Source organism: Solanum pennellii, chromosome 12, assembly GCF_001406875.1.
Source record: "Solanum pennellii chromosome 12, SPENNV200".
NCBI classification, from domain to species: Eukaryota; Viridiplantae; Streptophyta; class Magnoliopsida; order Solanales; family Solanaceae; genus Solanum; species Solanum pennellii.
Genome location: NC_028648.1, coordinates 255,344 through 268,888, shown reverse-complemented (window position 1 = coordinate 268,888; position 13,545 = coordinate 255,344). Strand labels below are relative to the sequence as shown.

At 31.9% G+C, this 13,545-nt stretch overlaps 4 protein-coding genes across 4 annotated transcripts in view; 1 reads left to right on the top strand and 3 right to left on the bottom strand.

The window, feature by feature from the left end:
• LOC107006674 (putative anthocyanidin reductase) overlaps positions 1-313 on the bottom strand; it is a 3,109-nt gene extending 2,796 nt beyond the window's left edge. Inside the window, exon 1 of the mRNA XM_015205189.2 lies at positions 54-313. Coding sequence (XP_015060675.2) covers positions 54-261 — 208 coding nt within the window. The 5' untranslated portion in view covers positions 262-313. The remainder of the gene's footprint in view (positions 1-53) is intronic.
• A 1,819-nt stretch (positions 314-2,132) lies between these two features.
• LOC107005296 (scarecrow-like protein 21) lies at positions 2,133-5,056 on the top strand. The gene is made up of 2 exons (XM_015203850.2): positions 2,133-2,354; positions 3,089-5,056. Exon 2 carries the CDS (start codon positions 3,167-3,169, stop codon positions 4,841-4,843), a length of 1,677 nt encoding a protein of 558 aa, XP_015059336.1. The 5' UTR covers positions 2,133-2,354; positions 3,089-3,166; the 3' UTR covers positions 4,844-5,056.
• A 1,014-nt stretch (positions 5,057-6,070) lies between these two features.
• On the bottom strand, positions 6,071-7,848 carry LOC107007351 (60S ribosomal protein L8-like). Its single transcript, XM_015205941.2, has 2 exons — positions 7,318-7,848; positions 6,071-6,591 (listed from the first exon to the last, which is right to left on the bottom strand). The coding sequence occupies exons 1-2, from the start codon at positions 7,755-7,757 to the stop codon at positions 6,249-6,251; spliced, it is 783 nt and encodes a 260-aa protein (XP_015061427.1). The 5' UTR covers positions 7,758-7,848; the 3' UTR covers positions 6,071-6,248.
• Positions 7,849-9,600: 1,752 nt separating this feature from the next.
• LOC107005797 (pectin acetylesterase 7-like) lies at positions 9,601-13,080 on the bottom strand. Its single transcript, XM_015204451.2, has 13 exons — positions 13,031-13,080; positions 12,773-12,924; positions 12,608-12,690; positions 12,273-12,399; positions 11,547-11,638; positions 11,166-11,252; positions 10,947-11,071; positions 10,777-10,837; positions 10,623-10,676; positions 10,458-10,535; positions 10,287-10,368; positions 9,964-10,103; positions 9,601-9,871 (listed from the first exon to the last, which is right to left on the bottom strand). Exons 2-13 carry the CDS (start codon positions 12,921-12,923, stop codon positions 9,752-9,754), a joined length of 1,200 nt encoding a protein of 399 aa, XP_015059937.1. The 5' UTR covers position 12,924; positions 13,031-13,080; the 3' UTR covers positions 9,601-9,751.
• Positions 13,081-13,545: the final 465 nt, after the last annotated feature.

The following is a 13,545-nucleotide window of genomic DNA, read 5'->3' as shown; positions in this document are numbered from 1 at the left end:
GGGGGGGGGGGGGTGTATTAGTTTAGAAAGAAGGAAGGGATAAAAGAATGAACCAGGATGGCGCACAGCAGCATGGACTTTGTAGCCCATTTGAAGAAGTGATTTAATGAGCCATGAGCCAATGAAGCCTGTCCCTCCAGTTACACAATACCTCTTATTCTCCTCCATGCTACAAAATATTCTTCTTGCAATATCATCAATAAAAGAAAGCACTACTATTTTTGGTTTGATTTCAAGAGAGGAGTGGTTAACTATTAGCATTGAAGTTTGGGTTAAAAAACAAACTTTTCTGTTTGGATGATAACTTTTATGACTAAGAGATTCCTCCTTTGGTTGTCTTTATATGACTTTTCTGTTTGTTCAGGAGATAAACAAACAATATTTGTCTGTCCATTCTTGGAAAGCCCCCATTCACTTCACCATTTCTCTCTCCATTAATATTTTATCAAAAGTGTTACTCCCACCCTCTTATTTTATATCAACAGAATTAGTATTTGACTCGACATAAAGTTATCGATAAATTAAGTATATTTGTCATAAAGTTTTATTTGGCATTATATATATCCTTATATCGTTTAATTTTAGATATACATAAGTAAATACTTAATTTTTGTATAAAGTACTTAAACAAATAAAAACATATATTGTACATGACATCTCACGTGAATTGTCATATAGGATGTGCGTCTACTTGTTCGACTTTATATAAATTTAAGTGTTTCCTTGTACATGCTCTATCGTAAATGACAATTTAGGTCATATTAAAGGATACACTTTTGTAATATATATACATTTTTTATTTAGATATTCAAATTATTATTTTCTTTGATCGATCATCTAAGTACATGATATTAGATATTTTCGACTCATATTATGAAAAGTTATATATGCATATTTATATTGTTCATTATATAGATAAATGAAATCATATAATATATGTCTCCTCATTTAATTATACACATCGATCAATAAGTAATTTCTTAATAATGTCGCAATAGCTTGATTTTCTATGACTAATTTGAGTGCTTAATATTTGTAGACTTGTAGCCAATACGAAACTAAGGTATTTGGAGCAGCTCGAGTGATAACCACTTCATTACATCTTCTCATGTTCATTAATTTGAGTACAATCTCATAGTGTAACGTATTGTCTATGAGGCATAAATTAATCTTTGTAAAGCTTTTCAGCCATATTTTCGATAGACTTGGTGAATTAGTGTAACTTATTGTCAATGAGGTGTAAGTTATTTTTTAAAGCTCTTGAGCTAAGTTTTGCCATTAAGGCAAGAGTTATAGTGTACCTCATAAGTTAAGACCAAATGAAATAGTGTAAATTGTTGGTCACGAGGCATACACTATTTTCGAAGCTCCTGGACTACGTTTAGCTTATAAGACAAGAGTTATAGGCTATTTCATAAGTTAAGTCTAGTGAAATAGTGTAAATTATTGCCCATGAGATATACGTTTTTTTATAAGCTTCTGAGCTAAGTTTTGCTCTAAAGCAAGAGTAACATATTACCCCTAAGGTTAGGTGTAGGCCTTGTTTGTTTCTATTAAAATTAAGATGCCTGAACTTAAATGCATATCTGAATGATTAAGATATTGTTTCTAAATTTGAACACGGAATAATTAAAATTGTCTGCTTTTCAATATTGAATTTACATGGTTTATCTACTCTTACATATAATATAATAATTAATAAATAATTTAACTTAAATAATATGTAAAAAAATGTAAATTTAATAAAATTAAATTATGTTTTAATCTTTTTTTAAAAAAGAAAACATCTAACATTGATGGTTGTTAGGGAGGGAGGAGATCTTCTGTAGTTGTGGTGGTGGTGATGGTTAGTCCTAAGGGCTAGTAATATTGATTACGGTGATGATTGATATTATAGTAATTGAAATTGATTGATGTTAGTAACTGAATAATGTGTGATGATTGACGTAAATTTTTGTGATAATTATTAATAGTGAGACAATTACTATAGGAATTGAGCAAATCGCTAATTTAATAAATAAAATGAATATATCAAAATAACATAAACACATTATATTTAAACTAATAATACGGAGAGAAGCGGGGAACGCGTATAATAAATATGGCACGAGCGTCAAACAAAGTTGAAAGGAGGGCGGAACATTCTACCAAATTGCTGGTCAGCTTTTCAATCTCAGTCGTCACTGCTGTTCTAACAATAACCACCTTCCCTTCATCCTCCTCCTCTTTACTTTAATACCATATATATATATATATATATATTTCTCCATTTCTCATTTCTACTTTCACTGCTACATTTTTCTCCAAATTTATAAATCTACAAGTTAGTTTCCTCCTTCTGCAGATTATATCAGGTATTTTTTTTTCAGATTTTGATATCTTCTTTGTTTTCGAACAGTAGATGAAACGAGAAATTGAAAGGTGATTTGGTTTTTGTGATTCATTTTTTCATATGTGAAGGAGTCTAATTGGGAGTTTTTTTAAAAAAAAAAAATCTGCTTCTATAATGGAAAAAAAGATTATTTTTTTTTTGGCGTTCTGGTCTTCTTTTGTAATTGAATAGACTTATATAGCAATTTTTGGTATTGTATCTGTGAACTAGCTTAGTTAATTAGGTGAATCTACTGGGAAAAAAATTAGGGGTTTTTGTAAGAAAAAGGGAATGGAGTTACGAATATTCAGGAGATTTTATTTGAAAAGCTTGTTTAGAATGGAAACCGAAAGGAAATGGCACTTTTTCATTAGTATTAGTACTATTTTTGAGGAAAATTGAGGGCATGGGAGGGGAGTCAAAGTCACCGACAAGGTGAAAATTAAGTGAATCAATTAACTAAGATATTAAAATTTTGGAGGAAATGGTCATCATGTTTTCACAGGCAATTAACTACCTATCGGTGGTGCAGGGTTTTCCTTTAAAAATCATAAAATGATTCTAATCTGGCAATTATTTGCAGTAAGATTAGAACTAATTAGCTTCGTTCTGTTCCTTGTTTTTTGTATATCCATTAACTCAAAAGTAGAAAGCTTGATTGTCTTAGGATAGAGGGTTGAGTAATTGATGTGAGTTGGATCTCTGTATTTTTCGCAGGTGGATTTCGATGAAGCAGATATTAAGTGCTAGTGAGAAAGAGTTTGCGCATAGAGCAGCTAATGACAGCCGTATAGTATGGACTCGCACCATTTGGTTGCTTATGGTGTGACCGGTAGTGATTTGTCGTATTCTTCATACCCTACTGTTAGTCCTCTAGAGAATAGACCATTTGGTACATCGAAATTTGAGTCAGGAAATTCGCCACTTGTGAATTATTTTAACTCTGAGACCTTCAACACAGTAAGTGATTACCAGGAGCAGCCCAGCTGTACAGAGAATCTTTCAGGTGCTAGTTCTTCAAGTGGTTCCTCACTGGATTATAACCAATATTTCCATCGACCAAGCCCCTCGGAAGATCATCTTCCAGAAGCTCCTTACAGTCGGAACATGAAACATACTCTGCTGCAGTTGGAGTCTGCTTTAATGGGGCCAGACGAAGAGGCAATGAAATCCAGCCCTTATATTGGTGAAAATATGGGGGCACAAACATCAGGTCAGAGGTATAAAGCGTGGAACAAGGAAGCCCAAGTTGTGCGTCATCAACAATCAGTAGTTTCAATCCTTAATGGAATTCAAAGTGATAAGCGAGACAATGTAATGGAGGACTTGCCCTTGCAGGGTGTTCCGTCTAGCAATCTGAAGCAGCTGCTTATAGCATGCGCCAGAGCTCTTGCTGAAAACAAGCTAGATGATTTTGAAATACTGGTTGCTAAGGCGAGGAGTGTTGTGTCCGTTACTGGAGATCCCATCCAGCGTCTTGGTGCTTACATTGTAGAAGGCCTCGTAGCAAGAAAGGAGTTATCTGGAACCACCATATACAGGAGTTTAAAGTGTAAGGAGCCGGCTGGTAAGGACTTGTTCTCCTACATGTATATCCTCTATGAAATATGTCCTTACCTAAAGTTCGGCTACATGGCTGCAAATGGTGCCATAGTAGAAGCATGCAGAAATGAAGATCGCATCCACATTATAGACTTCCAAATGGCACAGGGGACCCAATGGATGACTCTCTTACAAGCTCTTGCAGCACGACCCGGTGGTGCCCCCTACGTACGTATTACAGGAATTGATGATCCAGTTTCACAGTACGCTCGGGGAGATGGATTGGCTGCAGTTGCCAGACGGCTATCAGCAATTTCTGAGGAATTCAACATTGCTGTTGAGTTTCATGCAGTGCCAGTTTTTGCTCCGGAAATCACTTGGGATATGCTTGATGTAAGGCCTGGTGAGGCTCTGGCTGTAAACTTTCCTTTGCAACTTCACCACACCCCTGATGAGAGCGTTGACGTGAATAACCCTAGAGATGGTCTCATTAGGATGATAAAGTCACTTAGCCCCAAGATAGTGACTTTGGTGGAGCAAGAATCAAACACGAACACAGCTCCATTTCTCCCTAGGTTTGTAGAAGCTCTAGATTACTACCATGCAATGTTTGAGTCCATAGATGTGACCCTACAAAGGGACATGAAGGAGCGGATCAATGTGGAGCAGCACTGTTTGGCTAGGGATATAGTGAATGTCGTAGCATGTGAGGGCAAGGAAAGAGTAGAACGTCACGAGCTATTGGGGAAGTGGAAATCCAGGTTCATGATGGCAGGTTTTCAGCAATATCCTTTGAGCTCTTATGTGAATTCAGTGATTAAGGACCTCATGAAGCGATACTCGGAGCATTATACACTGGTGGAGAAAGACGGAGCTATGCTGTTGGGGTGGAAGGAGCGGAATCTAGTCTCTGCGTCTGCTTGGTTTTAACGAGTTACTTCAGAAACGAAGCTGTAGTTTCATTATGTGGAAACAGATGGTTAGCCTTCTTTTTAATTACTTAACCAGACAATAGAATTGATCGAGTAATTATACTCATGTTATGTAGTTTCAATTTTCTGAAATTTTAGTATAGAAAAATGTTTATTTTTCAAGTTGTCGTTTGATATTATTTGTTAAAACTATAAACAATTATTTCTCGTCCTTGATGATTTGTTGGCCACTTTGGAGAAGCCATGTTCAGTTTCTCTAGTTTTAAATAAAATAGAGGCGTATATGGTCTGGTTTGAGAGTGAAAACACTAGTAATGCTTAGGGCTTTTCTATATTCAACACTTTTGCCGCAAAAGCATAACATACATGATCTCTTCACCAGTGAGATGTATATATGAAAGGTACAAGTAAAACATACCATTGAGCACTTCACCATACTCAGAAAATGCATTTCGAAGAGATTCAAGAGATAGTATGTTTGCTAAGACCTGAATGGAGGGTACAACTTCAGAAACCATATGGTCCAGCTAGCTCCAAATAATACATGTAAAAGTGAGTTCCATATTACTAAATAAATAAAAAATCGAAAAACAACTCCAAATTTTATATTCATAGCCAACTACAATTCCTATTTCCAGGTACCTTGAAAACAAAAACTACATCTTTCGTCAATGAAATATGGTCAAAAATGAATCACGTGATATTAGTTAATCTCTTGCTTAATATATACTAAAATATTTTTGAAATCCAAAACGACAAATTGGTGATATTATCTTAAAGGAAAAAACATAGATCGATCTGAATTATAGTGGAGTTATCTGAGATCATATTGGACATTTAACGCAATTCTAATTTGAAATCAGGCTATTATGTTCCTAGTTTTTAGGTAAACTAATCAGGCTAATACGTGTTAACGTTCTAGAGGTTTTAAAAGTAGTTTTCGTATAGTTCATTAATACTATCAATTAAAATTGAGCAAAAGTTGAGTTGAACAACAAATGTTGTATGTTTCACCTTTTTTGCAACAAAAGACAGCACAAATGTATAAACTCTACACAATAACTAAGACTTAAATAATAGAATAATTACAGAGATCTAAATTATGCTAAATACATAATTATGATGTCTATGTATGTATATAATAAGAGAAACTATAACTTAAAATTGAAGGGAAACATAATGAGATTGAGCTGTCATTATGTTTCACTTGAACACAGAAGAAAAGGAAAACAGAATGAGCCAAGCTAAACACATTTATAAATGGCAAAGTTGTGTAAGCAAGGGTCCTTAACAAAACTTCTAAAATAATATCCCAACAAAACTTAACTTAGTATAAAGATGACAGTAGCTGAATACTCAAAATCCAAAAACAACAAGGAAAACAGTAACACAAAACTAATATCTTAGGCCTTGTCAGCTTTGGCAGCTGTAGCAGCAGCTTGCCCACGAAGACGACCAGTCCTCCTTGCTGCAATAAGACCAACCTTTTGCCCAGGTGGTGCATCACGACGCACAGTACTTGCATGACCAATATGTTGATGGTTACCACCACCATGAGGATGCTCCACAGGATTCATAGCAACACCACGAACCTTAGGCCAGCAGTTCCTCTTAACACGGTATTTGTGGTATGCATTACCAGCTTTAAGCATTGGTTTCTCAGTTCTTCCTCCACCAGCAACCTGACCAATCATGGCTCGACATCCACTAGGCACAATCTTCTTGGATCCAGATGGAAGCTTAATCCTAATACAAGAAAAAATTGAAAAATCAACTCCATAGACTTGATAACCACAATATAACATCATAACAGACTGCTAATACACGAACACTCATACTTCTACTTTGTTTCATGTGAAACGCAAACAGTCAAGGAAGTTAAAATCAATGTAATTTGGATCAACGGGTATGCATTTCAGCATATCCAGACTTTATTCACTACTTCGAATGAAGCAGATGATTACGATATATTCTTCTTATGCAAATGGAAATAAGAAGCATAAAAAACGCCATTAACCTGAATTTCCTACATATAATCATCACGACACCAAAACTATCCCATAACACTAAACAGGTATGCTTCATGGATGCTAAATTAACAGTAACTATGCTTCATCAAATGCAAATGCACAAAGTTCCAATTGTAATTCACACAAAAAAAAACAGATAAAGTACAGTGCACAGTTGCTTGAAATTGAGCAAACTTTACAAGTCAAGCTAATTAAAAGGACAAGCATATTAAAGCTTTCCAAGCAAACTTACGATTATCCTAAGCTATCACATATACCGGAGCAATTATCAAATCAACTACGCTTGAATTCTAGGTGTTAAAATCAATTCATTCAAATACTAAGTCAATTCTAAAATTATACATCCAATAGTGAAATTCCTTTTCTAAGTATCCAATAACCAAATGCAAATAAAATTTAGGTTAATCGATGACTAGAAAACGATAAAGAGGTAAAAACCTACCTAGTTGTTCCGTTATCAGGGTTATGACTGATAACAATAGCATAATCACCAGAGCATCTAGCAAAAACACCACGGTCACCAACTTTATGCTCAACATTACAAACAACAGCTCCTTCAGGGATAGATCTGAGTGCAAGCACATTACCAACCATTAGATTAGCTTTTTTCCCACAGTAAATAAACTGACCAGTATACATCCCTTCTGCAGCAACGAACAACTCCTTCTGATGCTTGTAACGGAAAGGATGACGGAATGTCATCCTTGCCAATGGTGCACCCCTACCTGGATCATGAATAATTTCTGTAACAACACCTTTGAGATAACCATTACGTTCACCGAAATCAAGTGAACGGAACCTTGCAGGTCCCTTGCGGTGATGAGTGTGAGATTTGAAGACGGAGCCTGCTCCCTTACGTTGTGCTCTGATCACACGACCCATTTCGGCGCCTTCTGTCTAAGTTTTTGGGAATAGAGGAAGAAATGGAATAAAGAAGAAAGGGAGTTAGGGTTTTTAGAGGGAGGAGGGCCGTAAGAAGTTTATGGGCTGGGCCTCTTGTATTTGTAATAAGGACCCAATACGTAGCCCAAATAATGCTAAGTAGTCATTCGCCTTTATATTTTGAGTTGATCAAGATTGAATTCTTTCAAAGACTCAACCCATCGAGCTCTACCATCTAGGTGGGAGAGTCTTCAACATTCGAATTGATTATAACTTTAGCGAAAATATAAACAAGTCGTAAGCAATTATTATAAATTAGTTTAAACCTCCAAAGATATTTTACAATGCTAACATACTAATACTCCTAGCCCCTAGGGAACCAATTGTGTTTTTTTATAAAATAAATGAGACATTGCTCCCTCCATAAGGAAACAGTAGTAGAGGTTGTAGGAGATAATAATTATCTTCATTTATGAAATATCACTAAATTCGTGCAATCAGACTATACTTAGTGGCATGGCAAAAGTAATATTAGTATAAACAATACATAGTGATAAACATTATCGATCAATACTCAATAACATCATCAGTCAATACTCAATTCGAATGTACTACATAATATAAATTAGACAGAGGGGATATGCAATATGAAAGTTGCATCATATCAAGTCTCTATCAGCATGTTTTTATCATCTAGGTATAATGCTCATAAATTATTACACTTTTATCGCATTCTCATATCTCATTCCGCAGTCAACTCTACCATTAACATATTTGGCCATTTTCCCCATAAAGTATGTGATTGTGATTCCATAAGAGAACCTAATATTTGCATTTGTGATCATGTGTGACATGCATTCAAGTATTGTTGATTCATGGCATGTGACTAAGATTCTATGTAGTTTGATACTTGTCATTATATGTCATTTGTTCTATATTACAACATTAGAGTGAACTGCTTACATCCGTATTTTGATCGGTTGTGTGATTCTATCAGTATACTGTGATTAATATATTGATATTACATATATTTTTTCTTTATTGAGTACATGATATCTTTCAAAGTCTGATATCCAAAACCTCAAATAAGAGACACTCGATTCCAAATTCTAGGGTGAACCACATCTTCCAGGCTACCATGGATTCCTCTGATTTTCTTGTCCATCTTTTCAGACACATACATTAGACTTCATCTTTATGTTTAGTATTCGGTGTCGCATCCCCAATTTGATTGTTTAGAGTATGGTATGATGACATTCAGTTTTTAGAAATTGTTTTCTGCATTAAATGTTTTTGAATTATTGGGTTGAGTTTAGGGAGACTCAATCTTTTGATTGTCTAAACTGTTTATTTTTTATTTATGATAAACTTGATTTTGTTTAAATGTTGTTGGATTGAATTGAATTAGTCTTTGATATAATTTGATTACTTTTTTTTAATAATAACTTGATGATGTTAATTATTTTGTTGATTCATGTATTCTCTATTTAATTAGAGAAGATTTGTTTAAATTAAAAAATATCACACGTCATTGAAACAATTTCTTAGAATATTATTCAACATGACACGTATTAATTGTGTACTATTGAAAATATTATTATAGTAATATCTATCTAATTTTATTTCGTTAAATAATAAATTATATTATTTTCATAATTTTCATTGTTTTCCGATAAAAGACAAATAATACGGAATGTTTGCATTCAAGTTTAGATAATGTAACACTGTAACAAGTAAAGAATTTTATAATAACAACATAATATGTATATTTATAATCGTCATTCTATATGAATAATGTTAAAGACTTTAACAATTCTGAATAAAATAAATAAATAAGTAATAATTCAGTGTCACAATAGAAATTTTTATTAATTTTGTCAAAGGGACCTCTTTGTCACCGGATTTGATACATAGGGAAAATCTTTTACATGATACAATAGAGAATTTGATTGTCTAACAATCAAATACTTTTCTTGGAATAAATGAAGATTAGTCTAGTCATGATAATAAGTTGTGTTTTTGATCGTATTTTTGATTGGCATGGTATGTTTTTCATCTACCAAATAATAGTATTTCCGATCAAAATACCAATCAGCAAATGCTATTGGGGCCAACTGCACAAAACAAAAACAATATATAGTTAGCAAACATCATTTTTTTTTAAACATAAACAATATATTATAAATAAAAATAAATAATATCTTACCACATTATCGATTTCAAGGGCCACTTCAAGAGACCACCTACGAAAAAGGCTAGTATGATGATGCACTGCGTCTATAAAAGCTCCTCTGTGTTTCGGGTTATCTCTTTTGGGTATTGCGTTTAAGAAAACAGACCTCATTTCTGAATTTTACAACAAATTATTCAAAAACATTAGAACTATAACTCAAGTTATGTACCTAACAAAAAAAAATTATTCACCTTTTTTTAAAATGAATCATCATTTTATCTATATTTGATTAAGATTTTGATAAAATTTTTTATCAGTATTAGTTAATTGTCATTAAATCAAGTATTTGTACTAACCTCGTAGGGATGCATTCATACTTTCTGGGCCTAACCCCTCATCAACGGCTTTGTATTTCTCGTCTCCTAAAGTATATTGTGTCTGCAAAAGTATTATAAATGTTGATTAATAATAATATTGAGAAGACATCAATTTAATTAAATAATAAATGTTACTAATATTATACCAACCTCGATGTTATCAAATGCTGACATGTAAAGAAAAAATGGTGTCTTAGTATATTGTTGGATGTTTTCTGCGTAGAGGCACTACACCAAAATTGGAAAAATTAGTAATAATATTAATTTTATAATTTTAAATGACTAGATAAAATCGTATCATTGAATAATTTGTACCAATTCTGCTTTCATTTTTGAAGTGCATGATTTTGGTAACGTTTTGGCAGCTCCCTACAACATACATAAAGAGTTTTTTTTTTTCATTTTTAGAAAACAATTACCTTAATTTCGAGGAATATAAAAAAAATAAAGTCATATAAACTACGTATACTTGTAAAGCGGCAACTCCTGAAAATCTCCATGTCCAGAATCTTTCGAGCACAGGATTCTTGCTGTTATGAGAAAAAAAAAATATATAATATATGTAGAGATATTTAAAGTCTGAAATAAATAATAATTAATTTCATATTTTTTTTAATAATAACGTAAACGAAGCCTTACAAATGAACAAAGTAGCCAGAATCAACTAAACACTTCACTCTAGAATTAATTGGCAATGAATCACGGAAATAATCACAATATAATATTGCTGGATATCCTCCTGCAGAACTGCCAGCTAGGATTGCCTATAAAAATAAAATATTAAAATTAATTTTATAAATAAATATTTATTTATTTGTATAGAACAAGAGCTGAAAAAAAATTTAATAATTTACTTACATTTTTGGCATTCTTTAATCCTTTTTCTAGCAGCTCCTCAAGTACTGTGTAAAAAATCTTTTGCCCTCTAAACTGAAGATCTTTAGTCTAAACAAAAAAGAAAAAACATGTAGGGAATGATAATCCATTTTCAACAAATATAATTATTTTTGAGGTATATAATACATAAATATGTCATTCAGATAAAGACACGCACGTTCTATATGACATAATACGTGTAGAATGTCAAATTCAAGTAAGATGTGTGTGTGTGCTTACTTGTTTAAATTTTCATACATTTAAGTGTTCACTGGTGCATATTTAAATTTACAGGATATAGATACAAACTCAAATCAAATTAAAAAACACATTTTAACTTTGAAATTTAGAAATAGAACATACTCTATTATTACTTGGATCAATGTATTCAGAATCTCCAATGAACGATCCACCATCGCAGTATGCAACAAGTACTTTGTTCCAATTATAAAAATCTGCATATTTTACATAAGATTATAATCATATGTATATATAGGACACATGATAATTCAACAACGATAATTTGATTATGTGAGATAAAATCATATAAAATAAAATTAAAATTTTATTTGGACATGAAATTTAGGTTTTCAAATTGTATTTCTGCTTAATAAACATAAAACTTTATAAGCAAAAATTCATAACAAAAATTATTCTTCAAAAAAGTTTAACATTTTAAAGTCAAATTTTAATTTGATAAAAACATAATTGAACATGAGTTGTAGTATACTATTTTTTGGTTGGTTATAATAAATAATGTAGGCTTTAATTTGAATTAATCAGTAATTTTGATTGGAAATAGTAATGGTATATCAGATATGGTTTAAAGGTTGATATATAAGAGTAGTAATATCAAGTAAATAAATTTTGTTCAAATAAATAGCTGATAGATAAAAATGGTAGTATTTTGTTTTTTACAAAATATAAATTAGTGAGATAATTTTTGTATTTAAAAAAAGTGAAATAATGATATTGACTTTCCAAATCATTTTTTTTAGAGAATTTAAAATTTTATCATGTGATTTAAAAATGAAACTATTCAAATATTGATTTTCATCTCGTATTTCATATCATAAAATGAAATCGTACCTGGATTTTGGGTATTATTCTTACTGTGAATTCCTTGAAATTGTAGTGGACCCATTCGTTTTGATGAACCACTTGAGCCTTCGGCACGTTTCTGGCAATCTGTGACATTTATACACCATGCTCCTCCCTATGAACAAAGTTATTTAATAAATTTTTGAAATAATATTAGTATGCGTTTATTCATGAAACTTTTTCATTCTTTAGAATCAAAAAAATAATAAAAATCTTAAATTACTCATAAAAAGTCAGAAATAACTTAAATATACTATATATTAATGGTCAAACAAAAGTCATTCAAATAAACTTTTTTTTTTTAAAATTTCACAACGACTTACGGATAGATGAACAATCCAATTTTCAGCTCCATCTCCAAATCCTGGTTCAAAATAGTATGCTGGAGGTGATCCATCCAAGCACACTGCCAAATAAATAATGTTAATTTTAATTTTTTTAATTTAAAATTATATAATTTTACATATTTAGTGAAAATATTAATTAACCTGCTCCCTTTGACACAGCACTATGAACTATTGTTGGTTCGACATTAAATAAATTTGGGTTTTGTGTTGCATTTGCACATTGAATTGTGATGATGGTCAAACAGCAAACAAGTAAAACAACAAGTTGAACAGATTTTGTAACCATCATCATCCTGTAAAACATAAAATTAAAAAAAAATGGATGAAATTTTGAATAAGAACATATAAAGAATGCAAATGGATAGATAGAAAAAAATAAGATTATAAAGATGTACATACTTTATTAAAAAATATATATGTTGCAAAAGATATATTGTGATTAAATGAATTTCAAGACGTTCTATTTATATAAGAGGATGACGGAAAATTAGGCCTTAAAATAGAATACCACAACACTAGAACCATACAAATGTTTGAATATTTCTCAAATTTTATTTTCCTTGAGATTTATATGGCCATCCACAATTATAGTTACGCAAAATGAGAGGCCTTGTGATTATAGTGTGTGCTTGTTATCAACATTTGAGTTTTTTTTTTTTTTTTTATGAAAAAAATTCGACCACTCATTTTTAATATTCACGTTCAATATATGATTTGACTCATTTTATAAATTAATAATACCATTTGTTACCCTGGTAATTAGTAGATGGACAATAAATTTAACTTATAGATGATATGTATATAATTTAATGAAAATAATGTTTGTAGACAATAAATGAAGTTAAGCCTCATGCGATAGGTTATTCAATAATACATATTTTTTTCTTTTTATTCTCTCAATTAAATTCATACAT